Consider the following 16240-nt stretch of genomic DNA (forward strand, 5'->3'; position numbering starts at 1 on the left):
GCAATGCTGCTTCCTTTTTTCCTCCATCCAGAACGTCCTGAAGTTCACAGAGCAGGAACACCCTGACTATTACCTACTTCTTGTGTGTGTTCAACGCCTGCGAGTATTTATCTCACACTACACCCTGCTGTTTCAGTGCAATGAGGATTTGCTTATTCAGAAACGGAAAAAACTCAAGAAGTAAGGTTCTGATGATTCAGTCTAGAGGGCTGATCAAAGGTTTCTGAGAACAGGGATACAGACGGTCAATGTGAGTGTTTGTCACAAGTAACCACATTGAATGTAAAGCGGCTGAAATGCAGTGATGGAGGCGGAAGAGAAGAGAGAGCAGGGGAGGGAAGAGAGGTGACCTGGTTGGTTACAGGAGGGAGGTACTTACTACCCGGTGGAAATTAATTTAGAAAAATAAGCACTTTTACTCTAACGCTTATGCAGACCTTCTATTATCTCATGTTGCTAACCACCTCAAAAATAGTTGTTTCACTAAACTTGCCAGGTTTAAAGTTGCAGTTTAAAGGCCAGAATGTGATTTCTTTCATTAATTCAAGAAATATTTACTGAGCACTTACTGTATATCAGGCACTGTTCAGCATACTGAATATACTGCAAAGAACAAAACAGACAAAAATCTTTGCCACATGGAGCTTACTTTCTAGACCTGGGTAGCCAGTTAATAAATAAGTTAGATGGTTTAAGTGCTATGGATAACAATAAAACAAATAAGGGAGGGGGTGGTGGTTGAAAGGACTTCACACTAAGAGGAAACAGGAAGGACTGATTAAGGAAAATCTGGGCTTATGAGGGAACAGAAGCAACTCGTAACAAAGCTTCCTAATAACCTGGAATTCTTTCAACCTCATTCCAATCCAATGAGGAAAACAGAATCATTTCTGTGCGTGCTTTACACCAGTGAAACATGCTATGTCCCAAGCCAGGGCTCCTCTAATGGATGACTTCTCCTTATACTCCCCTTACCCCCAAACTCAATTCAGCCAATTAATCAGCATCCCTACTCCTACCCAGCATCCAGCTTGCACTCTATTATGTAAGCAACCTGGTTTGTAGAGAGCCCTGGAGAGACCGAGAACTTCACAGCTGAGCTTCATCTGAGAAATAGTCTGCCTTTCTTGGTATAATGTGTGTTCAGAGAGCTGATTTCCCATTGTAGACCCTGAGAATAATTACCTCCATTCCATTAGGTCATCCATGGCGAAGCTGTACAAAGGGCTGGCTTCCCAGTGTGCAAATGCCGGGCAAGATGCTTCTCCCACTGCAGGCCCCGAGGCTGTCCGTGACAGTGGGATCCACTCCGAAGAGATGCTGCAACCCTACTCTCCTGCTCCCAGTTCGGGCCCTGCTGTCACGTAAGCACCTGTTGCTGTGGAAAGGTTACTGACAATGCCCTCGCCTCCCAGGTGGTCCGTGTGGGGCAGGCCAGCCTGTATTAGGAGTATATGACCTAGAGGACTCCTTCCTCCCTCTTGCCCCATCAGGCCCATATGTGGCAGGCAAGCAGCTGACCCAAAGTTTGGATCCCAGAGGACGGCACTTATGTTAAAGAGCAGGCCTAGAGGCTGGAGGTTACTCCCAACAATTCTATCACACATAACCACCCTCCACCTACAGCATGAGTCTCTCTGGGTTTGGACAATGACAGAGTGGAAGGGAGTGCTGTAAGATGACAGGAAGGCATTTTACAACCCCTCAGAAAGGTGGAAACCCTTTAGGGCTAAACCCTGTTTAGCCCTTCCCAATTCTCCTTGAAGCTTCTTCAGAAAGGGACTTCATGATCTCTGTTCTTCACTTATGACAGCTTCTCTGAAAGCTGTTCTGGGCAGTGGATGGATTTGACAGTCTTTTAAAGTCGCTGCACACAACCCTCTCGCACACTAAGCTGGATTCTCATTCAGCCAACTTCTTGATGATCTTTAGGGTAAGGATTAGGCTATTTACATATCTGGAACTCATTTTACCTCTGAAGGATGTCAACTTGGCCACCTTTGAAACTAGGACTTCTGGAAGAATAAGGGAAACCAAAACTCAAAATTCCAAACCCCCAATTTACCAAATATAGACAATTCTCATGAAACTAATTCCTTAGGCTATAATTTCTGCTTTGGGTTTTATTATCTTAAGGAAAATTTAGAAATCATGCAAGAAGCTACTTTTCTAAAACTACAATGAAGTGAGAGGTAGGCAGTTGAGATTACTTCAATGTTTAATCCCTACAGTTTTTAGAATGCTAATTACAGTCACTGGAAGGAGCAACTGATCAATAACACAAAATAAATCCTGTTTGCTTTCTGCCCTTATCTCTTAAAATTGAGAACACTTGTCAGTGAGAGATGGAAGTGCAAATGTGGAGGCAGAAGGCAGAAATTTTATAATCATTCTGAAAACCTATGAGACATTCACTTTTCTATAAATAGAGCCCAGGATGATTTTCTTACTATAGAGAAAATCCTGGAAGTCCTATATGGAGAGAACTCCTTACAGCAAAAAATACCTTTCCTGGGTGGGGAGTGGGAGACAGGAAGTGGAATTTTAGTTTGTGGATCACTTCAGCTCTTAAAACAGTGACTCTCTACTTTGAAGTGAGACAAATAGAGCCAAAAAAAGAAATCCCTAGAGATTATATCCAGACTGAAGAAGATGGCTGCCACTGCACTCTGTGTTAGAAACATAGACAGAAAAAAACCCAACAAGAGTCTTCCAAGTTAAAAGAGAATTCAAGTCAATATTTCATTTCACTATTTGTTTCATCTCTGTAAATGTGAGACCTCATTTTCATCTTAAGACCACCAGAGAAAGATACTCAGCGTTTACATATGCATTCTTTATGCATTTTTGTGGTAGAACTAAGTATGAATAAATAAACTAGCACAACCAGTTTGGGTCAGTGTGTCGTAGTCCACTCACATCTGTCTGGCAATTAATTCCAGCAGAGTTGGCAAACCACATCCAATCTGATGGGTCTTCTATCCAAGTATCCAATGTTATTCTTTATCTATGATTAAACAAAAAACCCTCCATGAAATTGGGCATATTCAGAGTGACAGCCTTTTCATTTCAGTAATATTTTTTTGGGTGGAAGTTTGAGACGACTTATATAGCATGCTTTGTAGCCACGAGGAATTTTTAGTTTTATTATGAAAATTTCAAACATACAGAAAAGTAAAATGTACAGTAAACCCCACACACCAACATTCAGATTCAACGGTTATCAAGACTGTACTCCACTTACTTCATCTGGGAATTCTTAAGCATTAAGATCCACGAGTTGAACAAAAGTTGTTTCCATGATTTTACATGACTCTGCTAGGGCAAGAAAGGGAGAGAAGAGAGAAAAGAGGTGCCTTGGGGCCTTGACAAGTGGTAGGAAGGGTCGGAGATTCCACATGGGGAATGATGCGCATCCTTGGCCTACCAGCCATCTCTGAGCAGTGCCTCTGGGCTCAGACGGGTACTTCCGGCATCCCCTTCACGGATGGTCATTTTCACTCTCCCACTTGGGGGACCAGAGCTCGTGGGGACTCCTTAATCTGAGAAGCCTGTGGCGCTTGGTAGGTAACACACGTAGGCGGCTGGGAGGGACGGAGAGGAGGGAGTCGGCAGTTTGCACCTAAGTGGTATCCAGCAGGCAGTGTTTGTTGGTCCCGGTCTTGCGCTGCTCGGTGAGAGGCGTGCACTAACAAACCGTAAGCACACTTGTTTTGTATTCTCTTTCCCTTTTAAAGACATTTGATGCCCCCAGTGAAGAAAAGCCAACAACAGCAAAGCTTGATGGAGAGCATGCAGCCCGGAAAGCCCAGTGACTGGGAGATAGAGGGCAGAAAGCACGAGAGGCCTGAGAGCCTCCTGGCGCCGGGGCAGTTCTGTGCCGCCGAGCAGGACGTGAAGGCGCTCGCTGGGCCCCTGCAGGCCATCCCGGAGATGGACTTCGAGCCCTCTCCGGCTGAGCAGCTGGGCAACGTGGAGCGCTCCCTGCGCGCCCCGGCCGAGCTCCTGCCCGACGCCCGCGGCTACGTGCCCGCGGCCTACGACGAGTTCGAGTACGGCGGCGAGATCTTCGCGCTGCCCGCGCCCTACGACGAGGAGCCCTTCCAGGCGCCGGCCCTCTTCGAGAACTGCTCGCCCGCCTCTTCCGAGTCCAGCCTGGACATCTGCTTCCTGCGGCCCGTCAGCTTCGCCGTGGAGGCCGAAAGGCCCGAGCACCCGCTGCAGCCCCTGCCCAAGAGCGCCACGTCTCCGGCGGGTAGCAGCGGCGCCTACAAGCTGGAGGCGGCGGCGCATGCGCACGGCAAGACCAAGCCCCTGAGCCGCTCGCTCAAGGAGTTCCCGCGCGCGCCGCCCCCCGAGGGCGTGGCCCCGCGCCTCTACAGCACGCGCAGCAGCAGCGGCGGCCGCGCGCCGCTCAAGGCCGAGCGCGCTTCGCAGCCGCACGGCTCGGCCGCCTCCGCCCGCGGCGCGCCCAGAACCTTCTTTCCCCAACAGAGGTCCCAAAGCGAAAAGCAGACCTATTTGGAAGTAAGGAGGGTAAAGTAAAACCGACCCAAACCCACAGCAATGGCAACCCCGGGGCTAGATCTCCAGGGTGCAGCCTGGGCTCACCTAGCGTGGAGGGGAAGCAGGCTGGCCAGGCGGGGGCGCAGAGGCCGGGCTGGGCGAGGATGTTGAGGGAGAGCCCGGGTTAAAGGCTTGACTATCAGTGGCCCTCGGAGGAGAGCGTTAGCGCCCATTCTGCAGTGCAGGACACAGGAGCATGCCTTACCTATATATGTAGGACGACCGAAAGACTAGGACTCCTAGTAGACCTGCTTAAAACGCCTCCCCCCACCCCAAGTGAAAGAGTTAGAGGTGTTCTCTGCCTTGCTGCTTAAGCTGTGGCACCTCCCAGCTGCACTGCACATGCAGGGCAATGCACACAAGTCCCAGGCCTGTCTGTTTATTCCTTTGCCTGTTAGGCGCACCCCTTGTTTACACGTTCAAAATATCGAGCCCTGTGTGCCAGCCTACTGTACTCCCCGACCTGCACCCTTGTTTGTAGCTAGGGAGGAGGCAAGTTGCCCTGTCTCACTGAGGACTCCCTGCAAAATTGCAAAGTTCATTTCTGCTTGCTTTCCTTTTGCCTGGAAAAGGGTGTCACCTTACTTGGCAGACTCCAGTGGGACGAGGACAACACAAAATAGTCAAGGAAGCATTGACTCACAAACACCTTCTTTGGCCTCTATATCGATGTTTGGTATTTTGATATCTAACCTTGGTGTCTGCAAGCCTTGGGAGATTTAAAGAGGTGTTTAAATACACATCCATGAAAGGACTAATAGTTCCTGAGCAAATAATTTCTCTGCACGTGATTGGAACAAAGGCAATTTCTGATTAAATGGAGTAACAGTGTGGCTTTAACCTGTGCCCCCATCCTACCTGTTAAACATTTTAGAAGTGGTGGTTAGGGTTTACAGGGCAACTCTGTATTGATTGATACATCTTGAAAATGACAGTCCAGGATTGCCTTTACCTGCACGACGTATCCCTTGCATCCAGCACTAGGGATCCTTTGCCTAGGTGAGAAAGGGTTTCTCCCAGGTATGAGGGCCCTGCATTCCACCTGTTTCTATTTCCAAGTGAGTGGGAAGAGATCGAAGATCATTGACTCCTTTCATTCATTCATTTTTCAGCAAACACTGAGCACCTGCCTCGCACCAGGCTCTGTGTCAAGTGCTGAGGGTTCAGAAATAAAGGGCATCCAGTCTCTGCCCTCCAAGGCCACTGGCTTAGCCCAGGAAGGAGACGCATAAACACAGATTTATAATAAACGGTGGAGGCACATGGGAGGGTATTTAAACCCTCCTAAGGTGATGATGGTCAGAGAAGTCTCCTAGATAGTTTGAACGTCTGAATTCAATTTTGAAAGCTGCTTAAAAGTTGGCTAAGTGAAGAGAGGGGTAGGGAAATATGAAAAAAGGCTCATGGGCCTTTTACAAAAACGGCAGGGTGAGTTTTTCCTTGTAAATATTGTCCCAGGTAGGAGTGGTGGACATTAGGCCAGAGGAACATGAAGAGCCTTGGAGCTTGCCACCCACCTGGACTCCAGAAATCAAAGTCTGTGTCTGCTTCCTGAGAGGGCAGAAACGCCTTAGTGTGCCCAGCTAAGGTTGCTGAGTTTCCCCAGGATTCTCAGATTTCCTTCTGCCTCTGATTTTCAACTCTGAACTTTATAAAATTCTGTTAGGTAAAATTTCTTAGACAAATCACAGGTGTGTGTCAAAGTTTAAAAGTTCATTAACAAGGGAAGTAGAAAGGAAATAATAGTGCCAATTCAAAGAGACTTGGGATGGGCAGAGATATACATACAAAACCTTATAACTAGTATAGTCTAAGCTGCAAAGAATGCTTTTATTTCACATGTTCATAAAAGTGTCTTTTTTCCCCTAGTTGTGTGAAAAATTGGAAGCTCAACAATTGCTAGACAAAAACCATTAATCAGAGCGAGATGGGGTTTTAGTTGCAAAAGATTAACCCTTCAAAAGCCCCATCTTTAAAGATATCAGCTCTTTCCTGCTGAGATGTGCAAAGTTCCTAGGGTTCCAACTCCTCAAATATACTCTGTGTATCTTCCACCCCTGCCCTCAGAGCCAACCAAACCCTAGTCTTTAGTGTTCTGTCTCTAAGAGTCAAGAAAGAAGACACTATGCTTTAGTGGAAAGAAAACCTGACTGGGTGTCAGGAGATCCCGGTTCTAGTCCTGACCCTGCTGCCAGATAGCTGTGTGCTTTTGGACAATTCATTTGGCTTCTCTGTGCCTCCAGTTTTCTCATCTGTGAAATAAGACAATCTATACCTACCTCACAGGGTTGCTGTGAGGATAAGGCCAAATAAGAAAGTTTGTGAATATGCTTCGTAAAGTATGGAATGCTATACAAATGCAAGATATTATCAAGATCATGATTCCACAGAAAGATTTTCCTAAAACTATTAATAGATTTAGTCCTAAAAAGTCCCTAAAAGCCCACTTCTTAAAATATGGTCCTTGGGCTAGTAGTAAATGTATTACTTGGGAGCTTGTTATAAATGCAGGATTTGGGCTCCACCCGTGACCAACTGAATCAGAATCTGCATTTTAGCAAGATTCCCAGGTGATTCATATAAACATTAAGTGCAGGTGGGCTGGCACATACCTTAAACTGCTGGTTTTCAAAATCTAAGCGTGCAAAAACATTAGGCCTAACTTAAGAGATTCTGGTTCAGATAGTCTGGCTTGGGGCTCAGGAGTCTACATTTAAATAAAGGCCCCAGTTGATCCTGTAGCCCCAGGACCACACTTTCAGAAACGCTACACTAAGCCATTAAGGTGTTGATCTCCATGGTTTAGTTATGAATCTTCATAGAATCTCAGAGACTCTCTAGATCTGCTACTACAACCCTGAGTTAAGGTCTCAAAGTCAAACCCATATGTTTCTTGAAAAAAATTTGTCCCCACTCTTTGCTCTTTATCAGCAAGCATTCACCGATCCAATTCATGAACGTTTCACGGTGGTTTTTGCTTTGACTTCTTGGCTTCTCTTTTTGGTTCAAAGTTAAGTAGCTATTTTATAGGGTTTTATAGGTTTTATATTTTATAGGGTTATATCATAACCCTACTCTAGACTATTTGCCTTGATATGTAGAAAATACTTCTACACCCAGCAGAAAATTATCCTCTTTTCAACTACTGGTTTCTTCATTAGCCTAGGTTTGCTTTGGTTGGAATAGGGTGCCCGCCATTAGCCTTTTGGAGTTGGGAGAGGAAAGTGACAAGTTAAAAAAATTTTCCCATAGTCAGGATCAATATTAACTTTGGAAAAGAGTAAAAATACACCCCTCTTTTGTGTTTTCAGGAGATGCATTTAGAAGACGCCACGAGATTCTGTCCAAAGGAAGAAAGAGAAAGTGAACAAACATCCTTCAGCGATCAAAACCCCAGGCAAGACCAGAAAGGGGGCTTTCGCAGCTCCTTCCGCAAGCTCTTTAAAAAGAAGTGAGTAGCCCTTAGACGAGACAGCATTGTAACTCATTTCCCTGTGGGCTAAGTCTTGAGGTTTTAACAGTAATAAGTATCAAGTAGCCTGGTTTCACACAACTGCTTCAAGCTCAGTGCCTGCACCCAGTAGCCACGATTCCTGCCAGGTGAAGATGTTTCTCATTGTGATCTCGTAGAGTAAAAGCAAACTCAGCTCTGTCCTCTGCTGCTTCTGTCTTTTAGCCCTACTTCCTTGTTTCCAAAGTCATGTGTTCTGAGAGGAGTGAGCAGAGGAGGTCCCCTAGGAAATCCCCTTTGGCTGGGAGGAGTGGGATCCACTATTGGAGTTGGGTGTAATGGGTGCGCCAGCAGGATCTCCCCACCTGTGGAAAGTTTTCTAAGGCATCACAGCGCTTCTGCCTGTAGGGGCCTATAGTCATCCTGGTTGCTAGTGCATATTTTTGGGGACTTCTGCCAGTGTTTTCCCTAGCAGAAATGATTGAATGGATTTGGCTTGGGTCCTAGTTTAAAAATCACTTTAATGGAGTTTCCATACTCCATAGGAGGCAAAAACAAGGCCTCTCCCTCCTGTGGTCCTTCTAAGATTCTTGGTCCTTGCTGTGTGGAATCACCCACCTGTCATTTTCAGTCCGCACTTATTAGAACTGTCTCACAGACTGGGAGACCATGGCCAAACCCCAGCATGAAATGTAAGAAGAAAGAGCTGAGCGTTAGCATTCGATGGTGGGGGGGCCTCCAGTCCAGCCATCGCGTGCCTGGAAGACGGCTGTCTCTCTCTCCACTGGTCCTCAGGCCTGTTCCCTCTCCCTTAGAGAGATTTTGCCTGCTACTTAGTTTCTCTTGGAAGAGGAGGTTCTTGAAGTGAGTTTTAAACAGTAAATCTTCCCATTTTAGTGGATGGAAAAGTTAAAGACACTATTGCTGACTTTACAGAGCTGCTGCTAAGTGACGAAGCACAGGGAAATCACTTTCTCCTGATTTAGATAATGGTCTTGATGGAAGAATTGGGGGCAGGCCTGGAGTGAGGACTTTTTTTTGATGGTTTGTCTAATTTCTCTCTGATAGGGAGGGTAGTACTGAGATTAGTAGGTCTCTGATTGTTGGGTCCACCTGTTGTGACTGGAAGAAGGAAAGGGGGAGAAACTACTGCAGTCAGACAGCCCCACTCCATGAGTCCCCTTACAGTTTTGCTAAAGTAGCCCCGTGCATGCATGACTATTGCTAGATCCGCTTTATTCAGGGGGTAATGAGCTGAGAATTGTTCCCCTCTCTCTATGGTCATAGATTTAGATCTTTCCTGACCCAGTACCTATTGTCAAGTTTTTTAAAAAAATATTTATTTATTTTGGCTGCTCTGGGTCTTTAGTTGTGGTGTGCACGTGGGATCTGGTTCCCTGACCAGGGATCGAACCTGGGCCCCCTGCATTGGGAGGGAGAGCCCCCTACTGACAGGTTTGACAGGGTGGAGAGAACTGGAGGCAGACAGCTCTCCAGCCTGACCCTGAGATTTAGGCTTCTGAAATCTTCTGAGGGCTCCAAACTCCTAAGGACACTGCTTGAGCCTATCTTTTTATTTTATTTTATCTTATCTATCTATCTATTTATTTATTTATTTTTGGCTGCGTTGGGTCTTTGTTGCTGCCCACAGGCTTTCTCTAGTTGCAGTGATTGGGGGTTCTTCTTGGTTGGGGTGCTCAGGCTTCTCATTGTGGTGGTTTCTCTTGTTGCGGAGCACGGGCTCTAGGTGCGTGGGCTTCAGTAGTTATGGCGCACGGGCTCAGTAGTTGTGGCTCACGGGCTCTAGAGCACGGGCTCAGTAGTTGTGGCACATGGGCTTAGTTGCTCCACGGCATGTGGGATCTTCCCGGACCAGGGCTCGAACCTGTGTCCCTTGCATTGGCAGGCGGATTCTTAACCACTGTGCCACCAGGGAAGCCCTGAGCCTATCTTTTTATTTTTGCTTATTTTTACTTTTAAGCCACAGTACTTCCCAGGAAAACAGCCACTTTTTGCCCACTGCCATTTATAGTGACTGGGTGCTGTCTGTTAGAGAGCAATGAGTAATGGATCCACCACGGCTCCTTTACAAATTCCCGTTTTTCAGAGATGCAGGAAAACACTCTGCTAGTTACCTGAGGCAGAGGGAGTGGGCTTGTCCTCTCTGTATCCAGGGGGCAGAACTAGGAGCAGTGGGTAAGAGGAAGAACTTTCTAAAACTGCAGCTGCCTGGAACTGGAGCTGGCTGCCTCATGAGGGAGTGGGTTCTCTTAAGGAGAAGCTAGATGACCCTGGTCAGGGATGCTGGGAAAGGGATTGCCACGCTGGGTGGGAGATCATTGCCACTTGAGTGCTTTCTAGTCCTGAGATTTGCTTTATCTATAGTTTGACTTTATTGTAGATCAGTCTGGGTGATCACATCGTTTTAACACCTGAAACAAGAAATTAATGTGGCCTGGGACCTCTAATTTTAAAGACTCACCATGTAGAAGACCAGATTCTGTCTTTCTATAGCCTCCCACAGCCCTTGGTTCAGTGCTGAGCACTTGCTGTGGACTCTCCAAATTTTCATGTTGGTTAACTGCTTTCAGCCCTCTTGCAGCTTTTTGGGATCCTTTTTAGAGGGCCAGATGGATCCCCTTAGTCCTCTTATCCTTTTTCATAGATGAGTGCCTCCTGCATCAATCCAATTGCTGCCACCAATCCTGGTACTGCCTTTGTATTTCAAATTTGAAGTGTTACACGGATGGAAGTAAAGGTGGCGCCACACAGATGGCTGCTCCCTCTGGCAGGTTTTCCTGGCTTTTTACATCTTGTGTAGAACTGTGAGCACCATCATGTGATGCTTGCTTATCGCCTCGTGTCCAGGGTGCTGCGGTGGGCACTTTGGGGACTTGGCATGGGATAAAGCAGCAGCTCTAGTAGCTTTTCCTGAATATTTTCATCCAAGAACCATGGAAAGTTTGTTCCGTTATGCTGAAGTAGAGACGAAGGGCAGGGAGGCCCCAGTGTAGCACAGAAAGGTCAGTGGCTCTTAACTCAGATGAGAACCCTTGATTCTTCTCATTAATGGAACATCCTTTATTATATGCATGTGCTGTGCGAGATGCTTGTCTAGGAATTGTGAGTGGCTTGGTTGGTCCCAGCTGTTAGTAGGAACTTGCACCCTGAAGCCAGGCATGCGGACAGGTACAGGAAGCAGAAAGGAGGAGAATCAGCCTATTCTCCTCCCACGTGTCGGGAGGCCAGGCTGGCAGCAAGCTCTGGGACTTCAAGACGTGGTTCATCCTGGGTACTGGAGTCATGTCAGAGGCTGGCCTCAGAGGCCCAAAAGGGACCAGTGCCAGAAAAGCCACGCGTGTCCCATCAGGGGCTCGCCACCTGCCTCTCCCACGGCCCTCTGGAGGCTCACTCCCGTCTGCGCTGACACACATTTTGTATCCATAGGGGCTTGTTTGGCTGGTGGCCCCACCCACCCAGAATGCTGCTTCGGGACGAAGCTAGGCATGGAGCCAGATGCAACAGAAAACCTGAGAAAGGGTTCTCTTCCCTTTGAGGCTGGGAGGGCCGAATGCTCCTACCCACAAGAATTCAAAAGGGAGAGCCAAGCTGACATCATAAAACAAAAAAAATCCTGAAAAATGCCCAAGATATTTGGGGAAAAGGATGACGCTCTGATTGTTTCTATCTCGGACACATTTGTCCTGGGTAGATGCCAGGTCATGTGTCCCTGAGAGCTGCCCAGAATTGGTCAGAATAAAGACTGCATATCTTAAAGTTGGAAAATGTTAAATGATTTAAAAAGTTTTCAATGACGATTCTTAGAAGACAGGAGCAGACCTAATGTGATAGACTGATGCTGGACTGAATCCTTGCCCCCCTGCCTTTGAGCAGGACGGTAGGCAGACTATCCCATTCTGCAAGGATCTCTCTGGAGGCTTTCAAAAACTTAAATCTAGAGTGTCCTGAAGTCTGAGACAGATGCTACTTCATCTTTATATATAAATCTTGCACTTAGGCTAATAAGTAGTCTTGGTTGGGGGTGTGCATGGGGGAAAAAGGGTTACGTAAAACAGTCTAGGGGCAGGGAATGTAGATGCTTTCTCTTTTTATCCTCAACTCTGGGGGGGAGTGGAAGACAAAGAATATGGCTTCCAAATGATTAATTCTGTTTCCTCACCCATTTCTTCCTCTTTAGCACTTTGTAACTCACATGCCTCAGAGTGTCTCCTTCCCAGTCAGCACCCTCCCTCTACCAGTCGCATCAGAATCTCTTATTTTCTTAACCACACACTGCAGAGAGAGCACTTCTCCAGGGGCCCATATGATTGAGTGTCAGTGAGTCCACTTCTTTTGTGTCCTATCAGCTGTCTTTGCATCTACTCAGCCTTGGCTATGGAACAGACCATGTAATAGAAAGAAGGACTACTAAAGAATCAATTGATAACTTTACCCTCACCTTCATTCTCTACCTCCTTAGAGCCTATGTCAAGTTCTTCCTCCATTCTTACCCACTTTGGGGTTCTCTCTCATTTCCTATTTCACTTCCTTGTGTAACTTGAAAACTGAAGGAGATGGCTGAAGGGATAACACTTACTTAAACCTGATTACAGATGTCACTCAGTAGGTCATTTGAAATCAGTCACTAAGTTAAGGATCTTCAGTGTTCTAGGTACTGTCATTAGGAGCTTACGATCCAAATGTAAGAGTAACCTAGCTACAAGGTTTAGTACCTAGAACATAGTAACCTCTCTACAGATATACATTAAATGAACGTTCATTTGTCACCCTGTTGATTACCTGGGCCAACTGACTTGGCCGACAGGATGGGTGTTCCCCTGCTCTCTTACTTCTCCATCTGCATGTTTCTAAAGCTTTCAAGGCAGAGTCTTTCCATCGGAAAACCAACCCTTCTTAAGTCAGAGGGTCCTGCAGCACTAATTCCAGCCCTCCTCCCTTCCCCGGCTCCAAACAAACTTTAAGGCTTACTGTAGCAAACTGCTACTTGTACGACCCACCCAACTTGTGATTTTTCTTCATCTCTGTCAGTTGAGTGGAAGGAAAGTTAGCGACAGGTCCGTTCTTTTCCATCAAATATTTGGATAGCTGTGTCGGAATGTACTAGTAGCCATCCTACCCTTACCCAGCAAGCGTTTGCCTGCCTGGCCCTTTATGTGTTCCCAGGTCTGCCCTGCAGTCAGCCAAAATGGCCCCAGGAACTCAAAAGCCATTTCTGTTTTATCGAGAAAGGGGATAAAAGCAAATACACCAGCTCTTTCTCCTAGATTCTGCAGCTTATGTCTCAGTGATTTAGGCATGCATTACTCGAGAGCCACACCTTTGGAGGAGTCCATGAGTTGAGGTGGCCATATTTCATTAGAAAGAAATCAGTTAAAAATATCTTTAAAAGGATAAAAATGAGCTTTTAGTCATAGCTACAGTAGAATGCTGGATTTTGAAAACGATTAACAAGTTAGCCATTAGTAAATTGTTAGTTAATATCAAGAACTGTGGAGCCATTCACACACCTGCAGACATAGGGAAGGTGGTTTGTGAGAAGAGCAGTTAAAGAAAAAACTAAGCTGAGTTTGTGGACTTTGAAAACTAGACAGGGCGATTTTGGCATTTGTTTCAGAAATGGGAACGCAACTGGTGAAGATTTCTGTGGTCCTTGGGGCTGGTGGTGACATCAAAGCTTTCCCATTTCCAGGTAAACACGAAACAGTTGCATGTTGGAACCATCAAAGTATGACATGTTGTTGGGTTTTGGAGAGATCAGACGTAGCTAAGAGGGGAAATGGAAGGTAAAGATTTTAAGTTTTGAGCAATGACTTTCTGATGAGAAACTGTCATGTGGGAAAACAATTGAGAAGAAACACCAGCCAGATTCAAATCTTGCTTCCTACTTCCTGCCCCCCCAAACTTTAGGCGTTCTTAGTCTTCTGGATAACAGAAGATATGGGGAAAGAATGACATGGTCAAAAATCTATCTTCCTAACATTTTGGGTGCAGTGTACTAACCAGGGAAGATCTGAACTGAAGGTAGCTGGGAGTTCTGAGAGAAGGCCTGGAGCTTCAGGGTGGGACCTGTGGAGATGGTCTCAAGGGAGAGTTCCAAGGGGTCTTCTGTGCTGAAAAGGAAGAGGACTTTGACCCCACCCAGCTGTCATCTTATTGAATGAATACCCAGATGTACTTGGGTTGGATAGAGAATATGCACTGGGACATAGCGGAAAAGTGCTCCTTACTGACCAGATGTAGAAAGTGTGGTAGGCAGCTAGGGTTTCATCTGTGATACCAAATATCAGGGCAAAAAGTAAAAAAATCTAATCAGTCATCAGGCTTCCAGACATCAGGGTTTTAGCCTTTGTGTGGATCCAACTTCTTTCCTTGAATAATGTAAAGGAATCTGAACTCTGCCCAATTAATTCAGTAAATGATAGTGGTAATTAACTTATCTAATAGCAACAATGAGGACACTCAAAGCGTATCAATGATAGTGAAAGAACTTATCTTTCTTTTGTGGATAGTGGAAGCATGCCTGACTCTGCCTTGGCATATGGAGAACTTGCTCAGTTGTGCAGGAGCTTTGGACAAAGAACTTCATGTCTAATGTCACTGTCATACACCTTGCATGAGGTCTTTTGATATTCGTTCTTAAGTCACTGGGCTAGTTTTACTCATTTTAGCTCAGGGTTTAAGCTAGCCAAAGGGCCCCAGCCTAGTTTATCAGAGGTTATTTCCAGAAAGCCTCCTCCCTCTAGGGACTTCTGACATGAACAAACTGGAGAAGGTGCAGAGCTGGAATGGATTACCCAACTGGCTTAACCAAGAGAGAGGAAGAATACACCCTCGACTGGGGACTCCATTGGACTGTTCTGAGTTGTTGCCTCTTGATTGGGCTTGGCCTCCTATGTGGTGGTTGAGATAATAGAACCTCCCTAATCTGATTACTGTACTAATTTCTGCATTCTACCAAATGTAGCATATATGTGTGGTTGGCTTCAATAAATTTTTCATTTTAAAATGAAAACACGCAAAAGCAAGAGTTTGTAATGTAATGCCCAAATTAAGTAAAGGCCCTTGATAACCTTGGTTGAGAACAATGAATTCCATCCCTTAAAATTTAAGGGCCTTTCTGATTTTTGGAGTAGCTACTTGATCGAATCAAAACAGGATTCATTGAATTTTCTAAGCCTTTACTCCCCTTTTACGATGTTATTTTACACAGTTCCTCACACTGACATACACAGTTGTCACAACTGTCCCCATAAAGCATTAGAAAAGGTACATTCTTTATGTTCACTGCAGATCCTAGTTACACATGTCCTGAGCCATGAAATTCAGGGGAAGTAAAAATGATTCCAGATCTAGGAGGCAACTGTTTTACAATTGCAGAACAATTTGGATAGATAAAATATTTGAAAACAATTAAAACCAAATCAACCTGTACTTTATCTGTGTGCTGAGATTTTAGGTCCAGTGGATCAGAATACAGGGAAAAAACTAATGAGAATCCCTCAATGGATCCTTCACCCACCAAACAAGATTTCTTCAGAAACCGACTTGCTCTTGCAAATGACCTTGACCAAGGAACAGCTGTGTAAAACATAATTAAAGTTGTATTGTCAAGTGGTAAGATGAGGATAAAAAGCTTGTATATATCTGTGTAGGAATATATATATATACTGATGTATAAATCCCTGAGGAAAACTAATATAAATACTTACATATGAAACTATATCAACAGACAAGACATTGAAAAGATGGAAGATTAGTCTGTGGTTGAGAGCTTGCTTTTTGAACACCACCTGGGAAAAGGGAAATGAAGACTTTTCACAGCATTACAGAAAAGCACAATAAATTTGGAGGAAAATAAACGTTTGTAAGAACAGAAACTTCCACCTTGAGGTCATTCCCCCAGTATAATATTGAGCATGTTCATATTTAACATGGATGTGAATTTTATGCTTCCTAGGCATTTAGCGTATTAATTCATCCCAGTGTTCTCAGACTAATATACACTATGTTAGGGGCCAGTTCTGTCTTGCCATGTCTTTCAAAAACCCCAAGGCAAATACCTAACATCCCTAAGGCAAAGGATCAGTTAATAGAATTGTATTTTACATGTTGCAAATATGAGTTGTGGAAAAATTTGTGCTTAAACCATGACACAGAAGGTTCAAAGCTTAAAGACATATTGATCTCCAAATAGGAAAAGAA

General features: G+C 45.3%; 1 protein-coding gene across 2 annotated transcripts in view; it reads left to right on the top strand.

The window, feature by feature from the left end:
* ARHGEF33 (Rho guanine nucleotide exchange factor 33) overlaps positions 1-15642 on the top strand; it is a 44299-nt gene extending 28657 nt beyond the window's left edge. Inside the window, exons 12-16 of one of the 2 annotated variants that reach the window (XM_060117876.1) lie at positions 32-180; positions 1200-1364; positions 3738-4536; positions 7878-8017; positions 15495-15642. In XM_060117876.1, coding sequence (XP_059973859.1) covers positions 32-180; positions 1200-1364; positions 3738-4536; positions 7878-8017; positions 15495-15624 — 1383 coding nt within the window. In that variant the 3' untranslated portion in view covers positions 15625-15642. Of the gene's footprint in view, positions 1-31; positions 181-1199; positions 1365-3737; positions 4537-7877; positions 8018-13652; positions 13705-15494 lie in introns of those variants that run through there. The other variant, XM_060117877.1, reaches the window with a different exon arrangement.
* Positions 15643-16240: the final 598 nt, after the last annotated feature.

Source organism: Mesoplodon densirostris, chromosome 14 (assembly GCF_025265405.1).
Source record: "Mesoplodon densirostris isolate mMesDen1 chromosome 14, mMesDen1 primary haplotype, whole genome shotgun sequence".
In the NCBI taxonomy this organism is placed as follows: domain Eukaryota; kingdom Metazoa; phylum Chordata; class Mammalia; order Artiodactyla; family Ziphiidae; genus Mesoplodon; species Mesoplodon densirostris.